At 40.9% G+C, this 24,859-nt stretch overlaps 2 protein-coding genes across 2 annotated transcripts; both read right to left on the bottom strand.

Annotated features, from left to right (window-relative positions):
* On the bottom strand, window positions 1–14,907 carry LOC100677744 (arylamine N-acetyltransferase 1-like). Its single transcript, XM_023551046.2, has 2 exons — window positions 14,801–14,907; window positions 1–3,439 (listed from the first exon to the last, which is right to left on the bottom strand). The coding sequence occupies exons 1-2, from the start codon at window positions 14,861–14,863 to the stop codon at window positions 2,561–2,563; spliced, it is 942 nt and encodes a 313-aa protein (XP_023406814.2). The 5' UTR covers window positions 14,864–14,907; the 3' UTR covers window positions 1–2,560.
* LOC100677461 (arylamine N-acetyltransferase 1-like) lies at window positions 14,838–20,783 on the bottom strand. Its single transcript, XM_003412491.4, has 2 exons — window positions 20,654–20,783; window positions 14,838–15,716 (listed from the first exon to the last, which is right to left on the bottom strand). The coding sequence occupies exon 2, from the start codon at window positions 15,708–15,710 to the stop codon at window positions 14,838–14,840; it is 873 nt and encodes a 290-aa protein (XP_003412539.1). The 5' UTR covers window positions 15,711–15,716; window positions 20,654–20,783.
* Between the last annotated feature and the right edge of the window lie 4,076 nt (window positions 20,784–24,859).

Here is a 24,859-nt window from a genome sequence, read left to right as displayed (position 1 = left end):
GATTTATCTCAAGGAGATGGTTCATGTGACTGTAAAGGCTGGTAAGCCCCAAGTCTGTGAGTCAGGCATCAGGCTGGGGGCTTCTGACTCATGTAGCTGCAGGGGCTGACAAACCCAAGATCAGCAGGTAAGATGGCAGGCTGCTGACTCAAGTCCCAAGAACCAGAGGTCAAATGATGATGGGCCGGATGCAGGATCCAGAGCAAGAAACAGCCAGTGAGCTTTGCCAGAATGTCCACATATATTGGATGCATGTCACACCCCCAAGGAAACTCCTCTTACAACTGATTGGCTGATCATATCAGATCATATTGTGAAGGTGATTACATTAGATTACAAGTGCCAAATTACCTTATATAACAGTTAAACTACTTCATAACTACCCAACCACTGAGAATCACAGCCCAGTCAAATTGACACACAACCTTAACTATCACACCAAGATAGGGGGTAGACTCACTCTTTAAAGTCATGAAAACAGGAAAAGTATTTCCAAGGTTCTTATTAAGTTCACCTTCCTATTGTTAGAATGGCAAAGTTTCTCTTCTGCTGCATAGATTCTTTGTGTGTTTGTTCCTTTCTTACTTACATTTCTGTCTGGTATTTACAATCCAGGAGATTAATAAAGTGAAGCTTTTGTCCCAAACCTGACTATTAATCCCAGTTCTTCTGCTCCTACAACCCAGGGTGATTTGCAAGAGCCCTTACCTCCAACCCCAGCATGCCTCCCTCCCTCTACTCCACAACAACACCGCTTTTGCTGTATTTCGATCATTAGAAGTGAGTGGCTACTCCAGCCATATGCCTCCCAATCACTTAATGCTGAAAGTGTCTTGTCTCATGTTTGCACTGGGTATTTTCTGTCACAGGACTTCTCCAATGCATGTCTGCAGGACCTCACTCAACATATGAAGTTCTGAAGTGCAGGGAGGTAACACTCCCAGGGAGAACTCTTAACCACCTGGAGATGGGGAGTCAATGGGTAAACTGCTCCCCTCTTGTTCTTTGGGTAGTCAGTCTTGGGAGGCATTCATATGCTCCTTTGGGAGCCCTGGAGGCTTTAAGCTCCTGTTGCCCACAGCAGCAACCTTGATGAGCCCTCACATAAACTTTTCCCTCTTCCCTGTTTCACTTTCCCTTTCCTCCCCCTCCTACTTCCTGGTTAAAACAAAACAAAACAGAAACTATGCTCATTGTCCCTGAGTTGATTCTGACTCATAGCAAGGCTATAGGACAGACTAGAACTGCCCCATAGTGTTTCCAAGGCTGTAATCTTACAAGAGCAGTTCGCCACATCTTTCTCCCACAGAGTGGTATGTTTGAACCACTGACTTTTTGATTAGCAGCTGAGTGCTTAACCACTTGACCTCCCAAATAAACTACCTCCAAACAAGTCCCTGAGTGTTATATTGCTATATATAACAGCCATGCCCCTAAGAATCTAACATTCTTTCATTCCAGCCCTCCTTTTCACTTAACCTCATTGTTATGGCCACAAGTTGAAGATGGCTCCGTTTTCAGGGTAACCAAATTCAGACCAGTACTTTCTGAAAAATACTGCCCCACCTTATTAATGAATGCATGAATGCCTATATATTTAGTTGGGCAAACTCCTTGTCATCTTTGTTGTCATCAAGATGCTTTCCTCTGTGAAAGTCTGTGTTTTATTCTTAGCATTTATCACAGTGCCTATCTATGCTTTAAGTAAATGTTTATTGATTGAATGACAGTAGGATGATTTGAAATCCAGGTGATCCTACAAACTATGTAGGCCATATCATAGGTATGTAAGCTGGTTTATTTCCAAATATTTTGTAGAACACAAATATCATTTTTAGACACAAATAGCTACATTCTGGAAGTTTAAAATTCTAATGATCCGTTTTACCATATTAAGAAATGTAGCATATGAATAACTATGATTACAAAAAGAATTATGACAGAAATTGTTAGGTGTGTCACTCTTTTGGTACTTAATCACGTGCAATCACGTGTTGGTTTAAATCTTTTCCTGGAAACTCTTAGGCTGTTTGGAAGCAAGTATCATTTCTCATTCTTCTTTGTTGAATTCCAATCCCAAGTTGTATTTTATAAAAAGTAGACATTGGAAAAGACTGGTTGAATTCCATGAAAATGATTTTCTCAACTTACTATTTACTCAACCAAAGGTAAACATTTTCTATGCACTCAATGCTCAGCTAGTTTTCTTGCTTAATTCATTATGTTTTCCAAGATAACCGCAGGCCATCCTTAAAATGCTGTTACTATCTTTAATTTTGAAAAGGTGTGTTGTTATGTTTCTTAAAAAGTTATCATTTAATGATATGCATTGAAATTTTTATGGGTGAAATGATTTTATGTCTCAAATTTTCTTCAAAATGAACTGGGGGTAGATGAAATATGATTGGTCATCAGTTGATTGTTGATAAGCTGGGTGATTAATACACAGAATAAGTTTAATATTGTATTTTCTCTAATTTTGTATATGTTTGAAACTTTCCAGATAAAAACTTTTAGTACTTGAAGTAATGCTGATGATAACGTTTTTTTGGTTTTTCCTCTAAATGGTAAAAAGCCAGTCGCCATGTTTGGGTGCAAGCTTTCCCTCCAAAGAGATATTAAATAGATTCTTCAATGTCTCTTCTACTTCATTCTCATTTAGGTCCTTAAACTCTACCAGGTCCATATTGTCCTTATAATTGAATCTTTGAGAGGTGAGGGTGAAGCCCACTAAACAGTAAACCCCTTCTGGCGTCTGCAAGGAACAAAGAGATACACCTGTAAACATAGATGTTGGAGATGTTTGAAGGTATGTATTCACAGACTCAAAATCTTCAATTGATCGAGGCTTGAGTGTGAAAGAGTAGATTTTTCGGTATTTATGTTTATCTAGGAGATTAGAATTAAGAAATTCCTGGTTTGGAATGTACTGCTCTCTCCTGATTTGGTCCAGGTACCAGATTGCACCCTCTTCTCTCAAGCTGAAGATGCCAGGTGTCTGGGGCTGATCCTTCCCAGAAATTAGCTCCACAGGCTGCCACATCTGGTAGGAGCATCCAAACCCAGCATCCACGATGTAGTTCCTGCCATCTATGGTCACCTGAAGCAGGAGGTGAACCATGTTGCTGCTATATTCGTCGACTGGAGTGATGTAAACATAACCTCCCAACATTGTGGTCTCAAAACCCATTGTGGTCAGAGCCCAGTACAGGAGGTGGTTGACCTGGAGACACCACCCACCTCGCTTCCTCCTCACAATTTGATCAAAAACGGCCTCTAAGTCGAACTCCACGGCTTTTCCACAGTGCATATTAAGGTTCTCGAAGGGAATGGCTCGGATCTGGTGTTGAAGGATGTCAGTTAATGTTTCCAAGTCCAATTTCCTCCCAGTGTCTGTATACCCAATTCTTTCAAAATATGCTTCAATGTCCATGATCCCCTAAGGCAAGAAAACAAAACAAAAATAAATAAAATTATTTTTGTACTTGGATTTTTTGAGTAGGTTATTATGGCTATAAAGTATTTGAAATATTTAATTACAAACAATTGTTATATACATCTGTAGTAATAATTCATTAGTTTAGTGACTAATTGTAGGAATTGCTTTCACTTGCATAAGTCACAAAATAGTCTTAGTAACCCTCTAAGTACTGTCATTTCCTCCAACTTTTAAGCACGAGTAAATGGAAATCCGGATTAAATGGTGAGCCAAATGATAAACTTCCCATATATCATGTTCATGGTGATGAATAAAAAGAGTTTCCAATTGGTATCAAATAAAACAGGGTTATAAACAGTTCCTGATATAAGCAGGAGAACTATATAGTAGAATACATGGTATCCGTGGTACCTAACATACTGTTTCCTTTTTGGATGGACCATACCCATTAAAAATCCTGATTTATATTCATTGATCCAATAACTATGTATTTTCTACTGATCTAGTGCTTGTTTGCTCTCAAAAATCTTATATTTTAGTGCAGGCGGGGGTGATGCCTACATTCACAAAGTGAATGAATAATAAATAGAACATGCAATTTGTTAGATTTTGATGAATGCTGTGCAGATAACTCCAACGGGGAAAGGGTACAGGAAATGTACAGGTAGAGCTTCAATTTCAAAAAAGGTGGCCAAAGAAAGGGCACTAACCTTTAAGGATATAAAGGAATGAGACACATGAATATCTGTGGGAAGACTGTTCCAGGTAGAGGAACAGAATGTAAAAATCCCTAAAATGGAACACACCTACAGTGTTCAAGGAACATCTAGGAAGCCAAGGAGACAGGAGCAGAGTGAGGGATTCAGAGAGCGGATTGAAACGAGTTCAGGTAGGTAGGAGGGGCCTTACAGCCAATGCCAGCCTCTGGGCCTTTATTCTGAGTGAAATGAGAAGGGTTTGTGGAAGAAGGGGGGAGAAAAGAGATGCAGTTTGAGCAAAGTGTGATGTAGTTAAAATGATTTCAGGCTACTCTGTGAAGGATGGGCTGTACATATTGGGCTGTATGGTCCCACATAGGACCAATTCAAGGCACCTATGCTGTGCAGCCAATGGTTGGCTCATGATGGCATGTGACCCAAGTCAGGTCACTGAGACACTATTGAGGGGTTTTGCTGAAACTGGGGGGAAGCAGATACTTTCTGTCAGCTGGACTAGAAGCTGGTAGAATATTAACCCAAAGCTACTAGGTTAAACAAAAAAAAAGTCAACAAAGAATCTGTCAAGCTGATGAATGAAAGACGGAGATGGGAGGAGGAGAGAAAGACCTAGATCAAGCCTAAAGCTATCTCTTGACTTTCCAGTAATGGAACCAAAGAAAGAAAAAAAGTCTTCTTTAGATTAGTCTTCTGTCACCTGCTACCAAAAAATCCTAATCTAGTGTGGATACTGGGCACCGGGCGCACAGACATCAAGACCAGCCTGTTAGTAATGTGGATTGGTTTAAGGTGACATGGCACAAAGCAGCCTGTCTCCGATGTTAATGGCGATAAATTATCTCTACTGTCCTGCCTCATGTCATTTCTTTCAGATTCTCCTACTTCTCTTTTTTAACCCTGCTATTCATTCATCTGTCACTGGAGGCTTGTGTGTCACTGTGATGCTGAACAGTTTTCAGTGAAGCTTCCAGATTAAGAAAGACTAAGAAGAAAGGCCTGGCAATCTACTTCCAAAAATCAGCCAATGAAAACCCTATGGATCACGATCTGATCCCATTGTGCATGGGGTCACCATGATTCAGAGGCTGACTCGATGGCAACTAATAACAACATACTTCCCTTGTTAGTGTTTTCAACTTTCTCTATTGTTATATCTGCAACATTATTTCTCTTAAATCTATTTGGTTCATTTTATTTCTTCTCATCTTGACTTGGGCCAGCACACTTTTTCAACGTCTATGGAAGCTCTAAAACTTTACACTTATGTGCAGAGAGAACAACCAGAATTTTGCCAGACCATCCTTCATTCTCTCTGGATCCTACACCCAGTATCAGCACTGAGTAAGGTAAGAAGTGAAAACCCATTGCCATTGAGTCGAGTCCAACTTATAGCGATCCTACAGGACAGGGCAGAACTGCTCCATAGAGTTTCTAAGAAGCGCCTGGTGGATTCGAACTGCCGACCTTTTGGTTAGCAGCCATAGCTCTCAACCACTATGCCACCAGGGTTTCCGTGAGAAGTGAAGGTGACCCTAAAAGAAATCAGGTGGTTTACACATGCCTGACAATTTGAGTCTTGTTTAGATCATCATTCTTTCTATTGGGAAATATTTTATACTTCTATTTAAATCCTATAACTTGTTGACTTGCAGTTTACTAATTGCAAATCTATTCAAAAGAAACTAGTTTGTTAGGAACCTGGGTGCAAAAAACATGCTGTAACCACATTATATTTGAGTAGTCCATAACTACACACAAAGGGCTAATTTTCATTTTTATTTAAAAAGACTTTGAGGTTTCTCCTCTTCTTAGTCCATTTTCTAGAAATAAAAGAAAGATAGCTAAAAAGATAACATAACCTTCCTGAAAAACAAAAGGGGTAGTTCTTGGTAGACCATAAATTGTGAGGATTACCTGAAAATCAAAGCAGAATAGAAATGACTAAAGAGTAAGGTGGCCATCTGGTCTGCATGAAAGAGAGTGTGGAAAGTATAATCACAGGAAGTGGGAGCAATACTGGTGAGGCTGTAAGCTGGCAGGTTGTGGAAACCAATAGGAGAGGGCCCAGAAGCAAACAACCTGATGGTTAGCTGTTACGGGAACAGCAAGGAGAACTGATCCTGTTTTATGCTCCTGACCCTACCGTGCATACACCACATACACCAAAGATTAGTATGTGGTGATAACACATAGTCTTTTTCTAGGAAAGCTGTAATTGGAGATATTTATGGCATTAAAAACAAGGCAATGCCCAGAAAGGCTGTTATTACCAGGGAGGCAATGGAGTACCCACGTACAGCACATCAGCCATCGGGTTATCTCTTGGCTGACCCATCTCCCCTCACCTCCACTTAAAGGAGTAAGGAGTCCAAGCTCAGCCCCAGCTGGATATCTCACTGGTAACAGTGGGTTCAGGAAATAAATAAAAGGTGTAGACAGAGCCACACAAGCATGAATATGGTGAAAAAATGGTATGCAGATATGGCATTAGATGGAGGTAAGAAGAAAAGACGTAGCATGTAAATGTTAGAAAAAAAGTAGACAATCAATTCAAGAAGAAAAATAAACTGAATGCTAGAAAGAAATTCTTCATGGGTACTTGGAACTATAGAACACTGAAAATGGACTCCATAACTAAACAGCTAAAAAATAAGATGATAAAATGATACAGTGTTATGGAAAGAAAATACTTTAGACCTGAGGAAACGTTAAAGTCATAAACAAAGCTAACACATAATTAATTATAAACAGCAAAGAGCTGAATAAAAAAACCAAACCCTTTGCCGTCAAGTTGATTCTGACTTGTAGCTACCCTATAGGACAGAGTAGAACTGTCCCATAGAGTGCCCAAGGGGTGCCTGGTAGATTTGAACTGCTGACCTTTTGGTTAGTAGCTGTAGCTCCTAACCACTGCACCACCTGGGTTTCTAGGAACTGAATAGATACTGTAAAAATATCAAATTGCTTCTGAAGAAGGAAAGCTTGATACTCACAGTAAGTGGTAGTGAAAAAGATAAAGCCATTAAAATAGCCAGAGAGAAGCAAATACATATGGAAAGCAAAGACAATCCAATATAAAGACAATTGGTGCTCCTGAAGAAGAGAACACAAGCACAATAGAAAATGTTAACAAGAAATAGCCAAAATTGAATCTAAAAATCAAGGGAGACCAGGTTCTAGGAAAATCTGATCTAGGATGCTTACCATTGAAACATATTCTGGTGAAATCATTAAAATATAGGGACAGGAATTACCAGGTATAATGAAATAGGAAGTGATGGGCCCCGAAGGGAATTGGAGAGTGCATTTGCATCTAAAGACATTGAAAAAACTTTTTTTTTTTTTTTTTTAAATCTGGTGATCCAAATAAGACCTATTAGACCTATTGGCCCCCATTATAGGTTCACAAAGGCAAAAGAACAGAACATGCTTAGTGCACCTAGAGAGGGCACATGGGGTTGGTTAGGCTTGAGGATTGAGGCTGGGTGGGGAGAATGCTGTGTGAACTCCACCCAAGTGCCTTCAGATCTCTTGGGGCATTTCTCTATGCCTCTGTCTTGGCCTCTCTGCTCTAGGTAATACATGTCCCACCAGGGAAGTTCTCAGTGAATAGTGGGAGGTTATGAAAGCCCAGCTGCCTTGCCTTGAGTCTGGACAAACTCTGAGTGAAATTCACATCCAGGCTAAAGTGAGGCTGGGCCTCTGCTTGGTTCCCATACTTGCTTGGCTTCTTCCTTTTCCTTCCCCATTCTTCCAGTGCCCTTATAGGTTCTCCTGGGAGCACTTCCTGAAGAGGTCACTTGCACAGGAGTCCTTGTCTCAGGGTCTCCTTCTGGGGAACCTGACTTAAGACACATGGGTGCTTCATTTTGAAGAGTGGGGTGAAAGAAAGGCAGACAGGAAGAGGCTGACAGTCAGGACCTTGAAGGTTAGGCAAAAGACTTGCTGTTTTCTGTAAATATAAGGGATGCTTGTTTTGTTGAATGGCCAGTATTCAATAGTTGGAGTGATTGTTGTGATTTATCCCCAAGTGACATGTCACTTCATTTACAAATCACCTTGTTGGATAGTTCCCTGTGTAGCAGGTAGATATGCAGAACTCCTTGTCCAGTTCCCAGCCTCTAGGACTCTTTCATCTATTTTTAGGTTAAAGAAACCCTTACTTTTCCCCCCAAAGGAAATCTTAAGCAAGAGCCCAATATGGAAGTACTAAAAGAGCCCTGGTGGCGAAGCGGTTAAGAGCTCAGCCTGCACACCAAAAGGTCGGCAGTTCAAAGCCACCAGCTGCTCCTTGGAAACACTATGGGGCAGTTCAACTCTGTCCCATAGGGTTGCTATGTGTAGGAATTGACTCGATGGCACACAACAACAAAAGCAAACTGACATGCTCCTGAGAGTTCTGAGATGCTGCCACCACTCTTCAAGACTACAAGTAGCATAAATACAATTCGGTCCCTACTCCCTCTTGCCACCAGTCCCAGGAAACCACCAATCAGTTTTCTGTCTCTATGGCTTTACCTATCCTCGATATTTCATATAATTGGAAGCATACGATGTGACCTTTTATGCCTGGCTTCTTTCACTGAGCATAATGTTTTTGAGGCTCATCCACATTGTAGCATGTGTCAGTACATCGTTGCTTTTATGGCTGAAGAACATTTCGTTGTATGCAGGTACTACATTTTGTTTACCATTTCATCTGCTGATGGCCATTTGGGTTGTTTCCACCTTTTGCCTATTGTGTATAGTGTTGCTATGACCATTTGTGCACAAGTTTCTGTTTGAGTACCTGTTTTTACTTTTCTTGGGCTTACATCTCGGAGTGGAAATGCTGGGTTGAATGGAAAAATTTTGAGGAGTACTAATGGGTGGCTTTTCTGTCTCTGTCTATGTGTGTTTTTCCTTTCCCTCCCTTCTCTCTTTCCTTTTGTTTCTGTCCCAGTGAAGACATGGCATCCCACTGGATTGACACTTAGACCCAGCCCTCCACCCCGAAAAGCCTCCCACCAGAGGATTTTCTAGGTGGAAAAACAGAGCTTGCAGGCAAGTGCTGTCCAAAGACCATCAATAGTCCTTCATGTCCTGAAGGGCTGGATCCCAGCCTTGGCTCTGGAGAGGTCAGGCTGGTGGTGTGGGGACTGTGGAGTGGCTGGAAACCCCATGCAAAGGGAAACCAAAGCAAACAAAACCTGTTGCCATGAGTCAATTCTGACTCATAGCGATCCTGCAGGACAGAGTAGAATTGCCCCACAGGGTTTCCAAGGAGTGGCTATTGGCTTCAAACTCCCGATCTTTTGGTTAGCAGCCCTAGCTCTTAACTACTGCGCCATAGCTGAAGATATGTGGAATGAGAGCCCAAGACAGACAGAAGTTTGGAATGGTTTTTCCTTCCCCCAGGAGAAGGAGGAAACACAGGCTTTTAGGGAAAAACTCTGTTTTTAAAATTGGCTCAGAACTTTTAAAATTTTGTAAAAAACAAACAAAATAAGTCTCCAGGTAGAAGGCAGCTGGGGAGTGGACTGTTAACCACTTCCTCTTGAAATACATGGTGTGGTTAGCTGTTTTGTGTTTGAGGAACTGAAAGGAGGGGCCTGAGGGAGGAGAAAGAAATTTACCTAGAACTGACAGGCGCTGTTGTGGGTGGGCATAGAGCCAGGCCAGGGCTCCAGAGCAGGTCCCTGAGCAGAGAGCCATTCAGGGCACCTTGGCACCTTGCTCCTGGAGCTGTAAGCTGAGGTAGGGTCCCTTTTACTGTGGGATTTTCCACCAAGTCTGCGGCCGGGAGAAAATGCCCTCAGTCAGCCTGATACTGAGGAGTCCGGTCTCTGTCATTTCTGACTCCTGGAGATCCTGCCCTACTAAGCCTGCCCCCAACATGAGAAAATCCAGCCCTCGACACTGCCAAAAGCACAACTCAACCACACCCTGGAGTTTTGTGTGCATTCAGGGTTTTCTGATTAGGGAATACAAGAGGGTCAGGAATGGTTATGAGCTTGCTGCCCACAAGACTAATTGGACCTTCTGGGACACACAGAGTTGGAGAGAGAGGAGGGAGTGGATCACTGTTAAAATTAAAATCCAGTTGAGGAAGTTCCCTTAACAACCTTAGGCACATTATGCTGCACAGCAATTACAGATTAGTATTCAAAGTATGTGTCAGTCAAACTTTCTGAACCACCTTAGCACTTGAAATTGAAGTAGGCTGTGGTATCTCTTCTTCTGGCCTCACACTTGAGATAAGATTTATCCCCATTATTCCCAAATTCAAAGTACATTACACCTCACATACCAAACTGTCTTAGGACCAGCAACCAGGAACCAGACCAGCAACCAGGAAGCAGACCAGCAACCAGGAACCAGGCAGAGAGCAATCCTTGCACCTAAGCGGAAGGGCCCTCATTGGCTTTCAACACAGTCCTGCCATCAGAGTCCAGTTTAGAATCAGCCCCGGGATCTCTGGGAAACGTAGTTCTGAGGCCTCGGGGAGGGAGTGGAGGCAGCTATTGTACTCAAATCTGTTCATTGAAAAAACTGGATTGTTTGATGAGCCCCTTTTTGGCACAGGCTGTGATGGGTGTGACCTTGTATTTGATACAGTTTCTGCCCTCAGGGTGTGTGAATAAGGTGTTACCCAATTGGGGTCTGTGCCCTGGAGCAGTGGAGCCAATGAAATGTACTTCAAGTCAGAAAGAGTGAGAAAGTTTATTCAGGAGATGTATATACCACCAGGGGATCCGGCAGCAACACAGGGTGCCTCTATGGAGTCCTAAGGAGCAATTTTTTCATCACAGCTTATATATCGTTTTGGCAAGGATTACCTAATGTTTTTAAGAAAGTAGCCCAAAGATGGTCCTATACATCACAAAACAACTACATGTTAGTCTTTATTAAACTAAAGATATGCATGTCGGACATCTGGACCCTAATCCGTATGTTTGCAACAGACTGAAAAAAACTTACATAAGAATCTCTCAGCTAGTGGAACTGGCCTGCCAAGTCCACTCTGACTGAAATAAGGAGCAAGAAAGAAACTTGCAGACCAAAAGCACCCGGCAGGCTTCCTAGCTTCCATCTTGCAGGCTGAAGGCCACGTCTCAAGAGAACAAAGAAGAGGAGAGACCAAGGCCACAGGAGCAGAGATAGCTCCGCATGCCTTTGGAAGAGACCATTGCAGCTGGTAACAATAAAAAATGCTTGTAGATTACTTACAGCATCATTATGGAGTTAGTTATGTCAAGCTCTCAATCACCCGTTTTGAAAAGGAGAAAATATATTGCCAGGTATTAGGGCCACAAAGGCTTCCTACCTGTGATGTGAAGGTGAGGGAATGGCAGATCCTTTAAAGCAGAGGGGAGAAGAGGATGGAAGATTTTCACCCCAGGTCACATTTTGGTATTAATTCCTGAAAGACCCCTCTGTTTTTATTTTTCCTCTTTTCACTTCCTGTCCGCACTCACACTCATGTTTCCACCCAAAGTTATCCCTTGTGATCGTCTGCATTGTGGCCATGTATATGGTATGAAGTAATATGCTTCATGTGGTGTTGTGTTTGCATGTGTTTTGAATACACGTAAATGATATTGTCTGTAAGCCTTGCTGTTTATCATGCTTGGCACTCTAAACTATGTTTTCCAAGAAATCTATTTATGACACTATTGTTGCCTTGTGCTACAACTTCAGCACTTAGTCTTCCAGTTCATTCACCTATGACCTGCTGCAAGCACATGTGAAACTCTACCTGAAGGCTTTCTCTTGGCCTGTGCTTGGGTGGCTAGATGGTCATGCAAATTAATGCCCCTGGGACCAGTACTCCGCCCATGATTATGGGAGTTGGAAGATAAATCCCTCTCCTCCCACTTCTTCTTCCTCTTTGGGTGGACTTACTCTGAGACATGGACAACACTCCATGTTCCCACATCCTCCCACTGGGATTAAGAGGCATTTGTTCATGAAGGTAACCTGCCAAAGTTGTTATTGCTGGTTGCTGTCAATTTAGCTCCAAAACTCACGGTGACCTTATGTACAACAGAAGGAAACATTGCCTGGTCCCGTGCCATCTTCATGATTGTTGGTATGTTTGAGTTCATTGTTGTGACTGTTTTGTCAACCCATCTCTATTAGGGTTTCCTAGGGTTTAATGTCTTCCTCTAGCAATTGGTCTTTCCTGAGAACACGCCCAAAGCAAGTGAACTGAAGTACAACCATCTTTGCTTCCAAGGTGGATTCTGGTTGTATTTGTTCTAAGACTTCTTTGTTATTTTGGCAGTTTGTGGTATATTCAATATTCTCCGCCAACACTACAATTGGAATGCATCAATTCTTCTTCTATCTTCCTTTTTTTCTTGTCTATCTTTCCTATGCTTATGATCTGATTAAAAAAACCATGGCTTGGGTCACTGTGGTTATCAAAGTGACATCTGCTTTTTAAAACTTCAAAGATGTCCTTTGCAATGCATCTGCCCAACATAATATGCCATTCATTTCCTGACTGCTGCTTCTCTGGACTATGATTGTTGATCTAAGTAGAGCAAAATCCTTGACAATTTCTTTTTTTTTCTTCATTTATTATGAAGTTGCTTATTTGTTGAGTTGTGAGAATTTTTGTTTTCTTCCAGTTCAGGTGTAATTCATACCGAAAGCTACAGTCTTTGACCTTCGTCAGTAAGTGCTTCAAGGCATCTTCATTTTCTGCAATCAAGGTTGTGTCAGTTGCATATCACAGATTGTTAATGAGTCTTCCTCCAATCCTGATGCTGCGTCCTATTCATATTTATTCAGAATACAGACTGAATAAGTAGATGAAAGGACACAACCCTGCCACACACTTTTTCCACTTTCGAATCATGCATTATTTCCTAGTTCTGTTCAAACAACTGCCTCTTGATCCATGTATAGGTTCTGCATGAGCACAATTAAGTGTTCTGGAATTCCTGCTCTTTTGTAATGTTATTGATAATTTCTTATGATATGCACAGTTAAATGCTTTCATGTATTCCATAAAACACAGGTAAACAACTTTCTGGTATTCTCTGCTTTTGGCCAAGATCTTTCTGACATCAGTAATGATACCCTTCTTTCCATGTCCTCTTCCGAGACCAGCTTGAATTTTTGGCAGCTCCTTGTTGATATACAGCTGCACTTGTTTTTGAATTATCTTCAGCAAAATTTTGCTAATGTGATATTAATCGCATTATTTGATAATTCCTACATTCTGTTTGATAGCCTTTCTTTGGAATGGGCATGAATATGGAACTCTTCCAGTCACTTGGCCAGGCAGCTGTCTTCCAAATTTCTTGACATAGACGAGTAAGGGCTTCCAGACTGCATCCATTTGCTCTACCATCTCAATTGATATTCAGTCAATTCCTAAAATCAATTCCAGTCAATTCCTAGAGCCTAGTTTTTGGCCAAGGCCTCTATGTACCTTGAATTTCTTCCTTCAGTGCCAGCAGTTCTTGATCATATGCTACATTCTGAATTGTTTGAATGTCAACTAATTATTTTTGGACTGTGACTCTGTATTCCTTCTGTCTTCTTTTGCTGCTTTCTGTGTCATTCAATTTTTTTGCCTGTAGAATCCTTCAGTAATGCAGCTTAAGGCTTGTATTTTCTCTTCAGCTCTTTCAGCTTCAGAAATGCTGATAATGTGCTTTCCTTTTGATTTTCTAATCTAGATGTGTACACATCTCATCATAATACTTTGCCTTCTTTCTCATGTGGTCTTTTGAATAAGGAAGACCACAGAAGAACTGATACCTTTGAATTACAGTGTTGGCAAAGAATATTGAATATGTCATATACTGCCAGAAGAATGAACAAATCTATCTTGAGAGAAGTATAGCCAGAGTGCTCCTTAGAAACAAGGATGCTGAGACTTTTGTCTCACCTACTTTGGACATACTATCAGGAGGGACCAGGCCCTGAAAAAGGACATCAGTCTTGGGAAAGCAGATGGTCAGTGAGAAAGAGGAATATCCTCAATGAAATGGAATGACACAGAGGCTGCAACAATGGGCTCAAACATAGCAACGACTATGATGATGGCACAGGACCCGGCAGTGTTTTGTCCTGTTGTACAAAGGGCTGCTATGAGTTTGAACTGACTCGAAGGCACCTAACAACAACAACAAGTTATCAGGCTTGTGGGAGGATGGTGATTGTTTGTTCCTGAAGCCAAAGAACGCTAGTAGGGAGGGAGGAACTACAGCCATTTGGGCCCTCTGAAGGACTGCTTCCTCTTAATGGAAACGATCTTCTCTATATTGTATTACCATAAAAAAAAATTCTCTGTAAATTCAACATTGAAAAATGTTGAAGATTTTTCAGCATAAATCACAATGTTTCCCGAGATAACCCCAGGCTGTCATAATAAAATGCCATTAGTATTATTAATTTTGAAGAGGTGTATGGTTATGTTTTATTGAAAAATTATAATTTAATGATATGTACTAAAATTTTTATGGGTAAATTGATGATCTAATGTCTAGAATTTCCTTCACAATAATTTGGGAGTATAGAGGGAATACAATATGCCATCAGTTGAGAGTTGATGAGCTGGGCGATTAATATGCAGGATAAGTTTAGTATTACATTCTCTTTACTTTTGTATATGTTTGAAAATTTCAAAAATAAAAAGTTTCAATACCTGAAATAATACTGATGACTGTTTTTTGCTCTCTCCTCTAAATGGTAAAAAATCGATTACCATGTTTGGGCACAAGTTTTTTCTGCAAGGAAATATTGAACAGATTCTTCAGCACTTCCTTTACTTGGTCCTCATTTAGGGTCTTAAACTCTACCAGATCCGTATTGTCCTTATAACTGAATTTTCGAGAGGTGAGGGTGAAGCCCACTAAACAGTGAACCCCTTCTTGTGTCTGCAAGGAACAAAAAGATTTGCTTGTAAACACAGATACTGGAGATGTCTGAAGGTCTTCATTTACAAGCTCAAAATCTTCAATTGTTCGGGGCTCAAGAGTAAAAGAGTAGATTTTTCGGTATTTGTTCTTTTCCAGGAGATCAGAATTAACAAACTCTTTATTTGGAATGTACTGCTCTCTTCTGATTTGGTCCAGGTACCAGATTTCTCCCTCTTCTCTCAAGCGGAAAATACAGGGTACCTGAGGTTGATCCTTCCCAGAAATTAGCTCCAGAGGCTGCCACATCTGGTAGGAACGTCCAAACCCAGCATCCACTATGTAGTTTCTGCCATCTATGGTCACCTGCAACAGGAGATGAATCATTTTTTTGCTGTATCTGTCACTTTCACTGCTGTAAACATAACCTCCCAACATTGTGGTCTCAAAACCCGTTGTAGTCAGAGCCCAATACAGGAGGTGATTGACCTGGAGACACCATCCACCTCGCTTCCTCCTAACAACTTGATCAAAAATTGCCTCCAAGTCCAACTCCATTGCTTCTTCACAATGGATGTTAAGGTTCTCAAAGGGAATGGCTCGGATCTGGTGTTGAAGGATGTCAGTTAATGTTTCCAAGTCCAATTTCCCCCTAGGGCCTGTATACCCAATTCTTTCAAAATATGCTTCAATGTCCATGATCTCCTAAAGCAAGAAAATAAAACAAAATAAATAAATAAATAAAATGACTTTTGTACTTGGATTTCTTGAGTGGCTATTTATAGCTATAATGTATTTTAAATACACCCACTCCTCAATTATTGACCAACTTGTTATCTGGTATTTCGTATTTATGACAAGAGTAAAAAATCTAGTATCTGACTATTTTGCCAATTATCAATGTACAATTGGAAGTAATGAACAGAGAGGTGCAAGTTGAGAGTAATGCAGGCTGCGACGGTTAAGCGCAAGTGTCGATTTGGCTAGGCCATAATTTTCAGTGGTTTGGCAGTTATGTAATGATGTAATTTGGCAGTTTCATAATCATGTAGCCATCCTCCATTTTGTGATCTCATGTGGTCATCCTCCATTTTGCACAATGCTGATTTTTGCATAATGACCTGGTCTTTGGAACAAAACCATGTGGAAAAGTAAGTAGTGAGTGTATTTAATTACAAACAATGGTTATAAATATCTGTAGTAATAATTCATTGTTTAGTGATTTTATGTAGGAATTACTTTCACTGTAAGTCATTTAATAATCTCAGTAACCCTGTAAATAATGTCATCTTCAATTTTACTTCCTCCATCTTTTTAACATGGGTAAATGGAAATCCAGAATAAATGATGAGCCAAATGACAAAGCTATATGGTTCCTTTGGTGATGAATAAAATGTGATTCTAATGGTATTAATTAAAATAGGGCTTATAAAGTGTTTCTGGTATCAACAGGAGAATTATACTGAAGAATATATGGTATTCATCATATGTGACCCACTGCATTTTCCCTTCAGCTTAAACTTCCTCTCTCAAAGTCCTACTTTAGGAACAACTTTAGGAACAATTTTAGAGGTAGCACAAGCCTATTCCTAGCCTTGATCTTTATACTAGACACCATGGCTTTTATCCTCCTGGGCCCCAGCCTTACATAGTTAAGTGGGGTTTACCTTGCATTTGATGTGCACAGTCCCTCCTGGAGACGTAATACAATGTTAATGGTGACCCTGGATTTGTACATCTCTGGGGTTCTATAGCTGCTTTGCATCCATTCACTCTTCTAGAACAGTGATGTTATTTCTATTTGGGAACTATCCCTTCCCAAAGTATTTTCATTCATTCATTGGTTCATTCAATAAATAATATGCTGAAAGCCTGCTATGTATTTTCTTCTGATCTAGTACTTATTAAAATCTTATATTTTAGAAGGGTGAGGTGACACAGGTGGAAAATTGAATAAATAAAATCATACAATCTTTTAGATTGTCATGAGTACTCTGGAGAAAACAACTGGGAGGAGCTTCAGTCTCAAATATGGTAATCAAAAAAGCCTCACTAAGATCTTAATGATGGGAGGGGATGAACTGTTCAAGGCAGAGGGAGCAGAGAGTTAAAAGGTCCTAATGTGAAACTACTAGAGTTTTCAGGGAACTTCTAGGAAGCCAGGGTCACTGGAGCAGAGTGAGGGAGACAGAGAGTAGATAAAAATGGAATCAGACAGGTAGTAAGGGGCCTTATACCTGATGTTGGCATTTTGGCTTTTACTGTAAGTGAAATGAGAAATCATTCTAAAGGGGTGGGTCGGGGGGGTGGAGGGTTGCTGTTTGAGCAAAGTGTGATGTAATCAACCTGTCTTTTCTGGCTACTGTACAATGGGCTCTATGTATTGGGCTCTATGGATAGACATGTGACCCAGTTAGGACCAATTCAAAGCACATATGCTCTGTGCCCCATGCTTGGCTCATGGATGGCATGTGACCCTGAGATTCTATCCAAGGACTTTGCTGAAACTGGTGGCAAGTAGACACTTTCTTTCTCTTGGGCTGGTAGCAGCTGGCAGGATATGAGCCAAAAGGTACTGGGGAAAACCTGCTTAAGAAAAAGGTCAGCAAAAAATTTTGAAGAACAACTGATAGCGCTCAAAGCCTGGATGTTATGGAAGCCACTAAGGGTGGCTCAAAAGCAACCAACCTGATGATTACTTTTCATGGGATCAGTAAGGAATATTGAACCACATTCCATGTCTCAGTTCTCTACCAGATACAGCAAAGAACAGTATGTTCTGACAGCAGTTGGTCTTTTTCTAAGTAATTGGGGCTATTTGGGGAAAATAACAAGGCAGCAATCTAAATAGCTGGCGTCACCAGGTTGGAGTAACCATATACAGAAGATCAGCCTTCAGGTTATCTTCTGGCTGACCCATTTCCCCTCATCTCCAATGAAGGGAGTGAGGAGTCCAAGCTCAGCCCCAGCTAGACATCTCACTAGTAACACTAGGTTCAGGAAATGAATAAAAGGCATAGCTGCGGCTGCACAAGTGTGTATATGATGAAAAAATTGTATGCAGATATCATGTGAGACAGAGGTAAGAAGGCAAAAAAAAATAGCATGTAAATGTTATAAAACAATAGACATCAAAGAAGAAAAATACAGTGAACACTAGAAAGAAATTTTTCATGGGTATTTGGAACTGTAGAACATTAAAATGGACTCAGTAACAAAAGAGCTAAAAAATATGATAAAATGATAGAGTGCTATGAAAAGAAAGACTTCAGACCTGAGGTAACACTGAAGTCATAAACAGAACTAACACATAATTAATTATAAACAGCAAGGAACGGAATAGATACTTCAAAAAATATCAAATTGCTTCTATACAAGGAAAGCTTGGTACTGAAAAAGATAAAGCCATTAAAATAGCCAGAGAGAAGCTAGATATAGAAAGCAGTCAAAGACAATCCAGTATAAAGACAATTGGTGCTTCCGAAGAAGAGAACACAAGTGCAATAGAAAATGTTCACAAAAAAAGGAAAAATTGAATCAGAAAATCAAGAGACACCAGATTTTAGGAAAATCTGATCTAGTATGCTTACCACTGGAACATATTCTGGTGAAAGTATTGAAATACAGGGGCAGGAATCACCAGGTGTAACGAAATAGGAAGTGATGGACCCTCAAGAGAATTAGAGAGTGTATTTGCCTCTAAAGACATTGAAAAAACTTTTTTTTTTTTAAATATGCTGATCCAAATAAGACCCATTAGACCTATTGGCCCCCATTATAGGTTCACAAAGGCAAAGGAACAGAACATGCTTAGTGCACCTAGAGAGGGCACATGGGGTTGGTTAGGCTTGTGGACTGAGGCTGGATAGGGAGAATGCCATGTGAACCCCACCCACATCCCTTCAGATCTCTTGTACCATTTCTCTATGTCTCTGTCCTGGCCTCTCTGTTCTTATGCTTTTAAGAACCTGTGCAAGGGGCTCTGTTTAGGGGACTCCCCTCCATCAGAGGCAGGTGGACAGTCTTTTGATTTTCTGGATGGAAAAATAGAACTTGCTGGGCAAGTCTGCCCTAAAGATCATCATTCAATAGCCCTTCATGTCCTGAAGGTGTGGGTCCCAGCCTTGGCTGTGGAGCAAATGCCTCCAGAGGCCAGATAGGTGGTGTGGATCCTTTGCCCCATGCGATGTGAAACAGCTGCTACAGCTCAAGATGTGTGGAATGAGGGTACAAGGCAGCCAGAAGTTCGGAATTTTCCCCCCCAGGAAAAGGAGGAAATACACACTTATAGGTGAAAATTCCATGTTTTTAAATTTGGCTCAGAACTTTTTGAAATTTGTAAAAGCCAAACAAAGTAAGTCCCCAGGCCCAACACAGCTGGAGAGTGGACTACTAACCACTTCCTTTTGAGACTCAGGGTGTGGTTGTGTTTGAGGAGCTAAAGGAGGGGCCTGAGGAAGGAGACCTGGTGCTTCAATGGTTAGAAGGTATAGCTGCTAACCAAAAGGTTGGCAGTTTGAATCGAGTTAACAGCAACAGGTTTGGTTTTTAGTTTTTAAGGAGCAAAGAAAAGTTTGTCAGAGAAGACAGGCAGTGTTGTGGGTGGCCATAGAGCCAAGGCCTGAGAACAGGTGTCTGAGCAGAGAGCTATCACAGCGTGTTGGCACCTTGCTTCAGGGGATGCATGCTGAGACAGGCTCCCTTTTACTGTGGGCTTTTCTACGAAGTCTGTGGCTGGGAGATAATGCCCTCAGTCAGCCTGATACTGAGGAGTCCAGCCTCTGTCATTTCTGGCTCCTGGAGATCCTGCCCCTACTAAGCCTACCTCCAAAAACCTCCAGCATGAGAAAATTCACTCCTTGACACTGCAAAAAAGCACAATTCAACCACACCCCAGAGATTTGTAGGCATTAAGGGATTTCTGATTAGGGAATACAGGACTGTCAGGAATGGTGATGAGCTTGCTGCCTACGAGACTAACCGGGCCCTCTGGGACACACAGTTGGGGACAGAGGAGGGAGTAGACCACTGTTAAAAGTTAAAACCAATTGAGGAAGTTCCCTTAAAAAACCGTAGCTACATTACATTATACATATTTAATTCTCACTAAAAAAAAAAAAAAAAAAACATTATACATATTTAATTCTCACTAAAGCCCTATTATTAGCAGGATTATTAGCTCCATTTTACTCATAGAGAAACTGAGTCTTACAGGAGTTAAGTGACTTGCTTGTTTTTGGTGTGGCTGTCCCTCTAACCTGAACAGTGAGAATCAGAGGCCTGTTATCTTCACCATTATGCTGTATAGCAGTCACAGATTAGGATTCAAAGCATGTGGCAGTCAAACTTTCTGAACCACCTTAAGCCCAAAAAACCATTGCCGTAGAGTCAACTCCTACTCATAGCGACCCTACAGGACAGAGTAGAACTGCCCCATAGGGCTTCCAAGGAGCGCCCGGCAGATTTGACCTGCCGACCTTTTAGGTTAGCAGCCGTAGCACTTAACCACTACACCACCAGGGTTTCCGAACCACCTTAGGACTTGAAATTAAGGCAGGCCTTTTTTTTTTTTGTGGCCTCACACTTGAGAAAAGATTTTTCCACAACAGCCTCAAATTCAAAGTACATTGAACCTTACTTACCAAGCTGTCCTAAGACCAGTAAGTAACCAGGAAGCCCACCAGCATCCAGGAAGCAGAGCAGGAATGAGGAAGCAGACCAGGAACCAGGAACCAGGCAGAGAGCAGTCCTCAGGCTTGAAGTGGAAGTGCCCTCCTTGCCTTTTTGCACAGTCCCGCCCCCCCCCCCCCCCAAGTTTAAAATCATCCCCGGGTTCCTGGGAAATGTAGTTCTGAGGCCTTGGGGAATCCAGCTGTCTTATTCAATTATGTTCATTTAAAAAATGTGTAGACTTGATTGAGTGATGAGCCTCATGGCAGGGGCTGTGAGGTGTGTGACCTTGTATTTGACACACTTTCTGCCCTCAGGTTGTGTGAACAAGGCTTTCTACATGTGATGTGGAGGTGAGAGCATGAGAAGGTCAGGGAACAGCAGATCCTTTAATCTAGGGCACGCAGGAGAAGAGGATGAAAGATTTTCACCCTAGGGTGCACTTCTGTTATTAATTCCTGAAAGACCTCTCTGTTTATATTGTTCTTCCTTTTATTTCCCATCCCCACTCACACTCACGTCTCCACCCAAAGGTACCCCGTGTAATTGTCTAAGTTGTGCCCATGTATACGGTATGTAGTAATATATGTCATGTGGCTTTGTGTTTGCATGTGTTTTGAATACACATAAATGATGTCTGTAAGTCTTGCTGTTTATCATGTTTTACACTCTAAAATATGTTTTAAGAAATGTATGTATGACACTATTCTTGCCTTGTGGTACGGCCTCAGCCCTTACTGTTCTAGTACCTGCACCTTTGACCTGCTGCAAGAACTTGTGAAACTCTACCTGAAGGCTTTCTCTTGGCCTCAGCTTGGGTGGGTAGAGGGACATGCAAATTAATGCCCTGGGACCAGCACTCAGCCCACGATGATGGAAGTTGGAAGATAAATCTCTCTCCTCGCACTTCTTCTTCCTTGGGTGGGATTGCTCTGAGACATGGACAACACTCCATGTCCCAGAGTCCTCCCGGTGGGATTAAGAGGCATTTGTTCATGAAGGTAACCTGCCAAAGTTGCTGTCATTGGTTGCTGTCAAATCAGCTCCAACTCATGGTGACCTTATGTATAAGAGAAGGAAACGTTGCCTGGTCCTGTGCCATCTTCATGATTGTTGGTACGTTTGAGTTCATCATTGTGACTATTTTGTCAATCCATCTCTATTAGCATTTCCCTTCTTTTTGCTGACCCTCTGCTTTACCATACATGATGTCCTTTTCTAGCGATAGGTCTTTCCTGAGAACATGTCCAAAGTAAGTAAGCTGAGGTATCACAATTCTGGCTTCTAAGGTGGATTCTTTCTGCATGTCTTCTGAGATTTATTCGTTTGTTATTTTGGCAGTCCATAGTATATTCAATATTCTCCATCAACACTACGATTAGAATGCATGAATTCTTCTGTCTTCCATTTTTTATTGTCTACCTTTTCTATGCTTATGTGATTGAAAAAACCATGGCTTGGGTTACTGTAGTCATCAAAGTGACATCTTTGCTTTTTAAAGCTTTAAAGATGTCTTTTGCAATGAGTCTGCCCAATGTAATATGTCATTTCATTTCATGACTACTGCCTGTCTGGACTGTGATTGTTGACCCAAGTAGAACAAAGTCCTTGACAACTTCGTTTATCATGAAGTTGCTTATTGGTCCAGTTGTGAAAATTTTTCTTTTCTTAACTTTCAGGAGTAATTCATCCTGAAAGCTGTAGTCTTTGACAACCATTAGTGAGTGTTTCAAGTCATCTGCGTTTTCAGCAATCAAGGTGGTACCAGCTGCATATCACAGGTTGTTACTGAGTCTTCCTCCAATCCTGATGCTGCGTCCTGTTCATATTTATTCAGAATACAGATTGAATAAGTAGGTGAAAGGACACAACCGTGTCACACCTTTTCCACCTTCGAATCATGCATTATCCCCTAGTTCTGTTCAAACAACTGCCTCTTCTTGATCCATGTACAGGTTCCATATGAGCACAATTAAGTGTTCTGGAATTCCTGTTCTTTTGTAACGTTTTTCATACTTTGTAATGATACGCACAGTTGAATGCCTTCATGTATTCCATAAAACACAGGTGAACGTCTTTCTGGTATTCTCTGGTTTAGGCCAAGATCTTTCTGACATCAGTAATGATATCCCTCTTTCCATGTCCTCTTCTGAGACCAGCTTCAAATTTTGGCAAAACCTTGTTGATGTAAAGCTACAGTCATTTCTGAATTCTCTTCAGCAAAATTTTGCTAGCGTGATATTAATGGTATTATTTGATTTCTGCTTTCTTTTTGATAGCCTTAATTGGAATGGGCATGAATATGGAACTCTTCCAGTTGCTTGTCCAGGTAGCTCTCTTCCAAATTTCTTGACACAAATCTGTAAGTGTTTCCAGATTGCATCTGTTTGCTCTACCATCTCAGTTGGTATTCAGTCAATTCCTGGAACCTTGTTTATTGCCAAGGCCTCAGTGTAGCTTGAATTTCTTCCTTCAATGCCAGCAGCCCTTCTTCATATGCTACTTTCTGAATTGATTGAATATCAACTAATTATTTTTGGTACTGTGACTCTGTATGCCTTCCATCTTCTTTTTATGGTTTCTGCATCATTCAATTTTTTTGTCTGTATAATCCTTCAGTAATGCAACTTAAGGCTTGTATTTTCTCTTCAGTCCTTTCAGCTTCGGAAATGCTGATTGTGTGCTTCACTTTCGATTCTCTAACTCCAGGTCTGTACACATTTCATCATAATACTTTGCCTTCTTTCTCAAGTGGTCTTTTGAAATCTTCTATTCAGCCATTTTACTTCATCATTTCTTCTGCTTGCTTTAGCTGCTCTGTGCTTACAACCAAGTCAGATTCTCTTCTGATATCCATTTTGGTCTTCTCCTTCTTTCCTCTTTTTTTAATGAGCTTTTACTTTCTTCATGTATTATGCTGTTGGTATTTCTCTTTAAATATTCTTGCCTTCGGTTCAGTGAGTCAAATCTATTTTTGAGGTGGTCTAAACTCCTGCAGAATGTGTTGGCTCTCGTGGACTTGCTTTGATTTTCTTCAGCTTCAATTTCAACTTGCGCATGAGCAATTAGTGGTCTTTTCTACTTCAGGTTTTTGACTTCATCTTGGCGAATGATATTAAACTTCTCCATCATCTCTTTCCACAGATGTATTTGATTTGACTCCTTTGTACCATTGGTGAGGCCCGCTCATCTAGTCATCTATTAACGTTGTTGAAAAAAAGCATTTATGACGAGTAAGTCATTGGTCTTGCAGAATTTTATCATGTGATCTTTGAAGTTACGTCTATTACCAAGGTGTCTTTTCCAGCTAGTGATTCTTTTGCATTCCAATTCCAGTAATTATCAATAAATTATGAATTTCAGACTGCGGCAAGTCACAAAAATCTTCAATTGTTTCATCTTTGGTGTTTGAGTTTGTTGTGTAAGATGAATAATAGTCATTATATTCATTATATGGCTGTCCTTCCTTGAAGGTGTATGGATATTAATCTACCACTTGCCATGTTGTTCTTTAGAATAAAACTCAAAATGTTCTTTTTAACGATGACTGTAATGCCATTCCCCTTCAACTTGTTGTTCCCAGTAGAGACCACATGATTGTCAGGTTCAAAATCACCAATACCAGTCCATATCAGCGCACTAATGCCTAGGGTACTGATCTTAAATGTTCCATTTCATTTTTGACAACTTCCAGTTTTCCTCAATTCATACTTCATAATTCCACATTGCAATTACTAATGGATGTTTGCTGCTGTTCCTTTTTGTTTTGAGTCATGCTACATCAGTAAATGAAAGTCTAGAAGGCTTTATTCCAATGGCATCATAAAGGTCAACTCTAATTTGAGAGATAGCTCGTCCTCAGTCTTCTTTTGAGTTCCTTCCAACCAGGGTGGGCTCTATTTCCTGCACCATTTCTGGTAATATTCTGTTAGTACATATGGAATTTTCTTGGGTTAATTGTCAAAAGTACATTTTCAGGCTATCTTCCTAATGTGTCTCATCTGTATGCTCTGCTGAAAACTGTCCACTATGGGTGGCCCTGCTGGTATTGAAAATACTGATGGCAGAGCTTCCAACAACAAAGAAACATGCAAACCATCACAGTGTGACTAACTGACAGACAGGTGTTATAACCTGCCAATAATTACCTTTTGTTGATTTTCAGCTTTCTCTCCACC

Source organism: Loxodonta africana, chromosome 19 (genome assembly GCF_030014295.1).
Source record: "Loxodonta africana isolate mLoxAfr1 chromosome 19, mLoxAfr1.hap2, whole genome shotgun sequence".
Lineage (NCBI taxonomy): Eukaryota > Metazoa > Chordata > Mammalia > Proboscidea > Elephantidae > Loxodonta > Loxodonta africana.
Note: the sequence above shows the minus strand (reverse complement) of the source record. Positions and strands in the feature narration are given on the sequence as shown.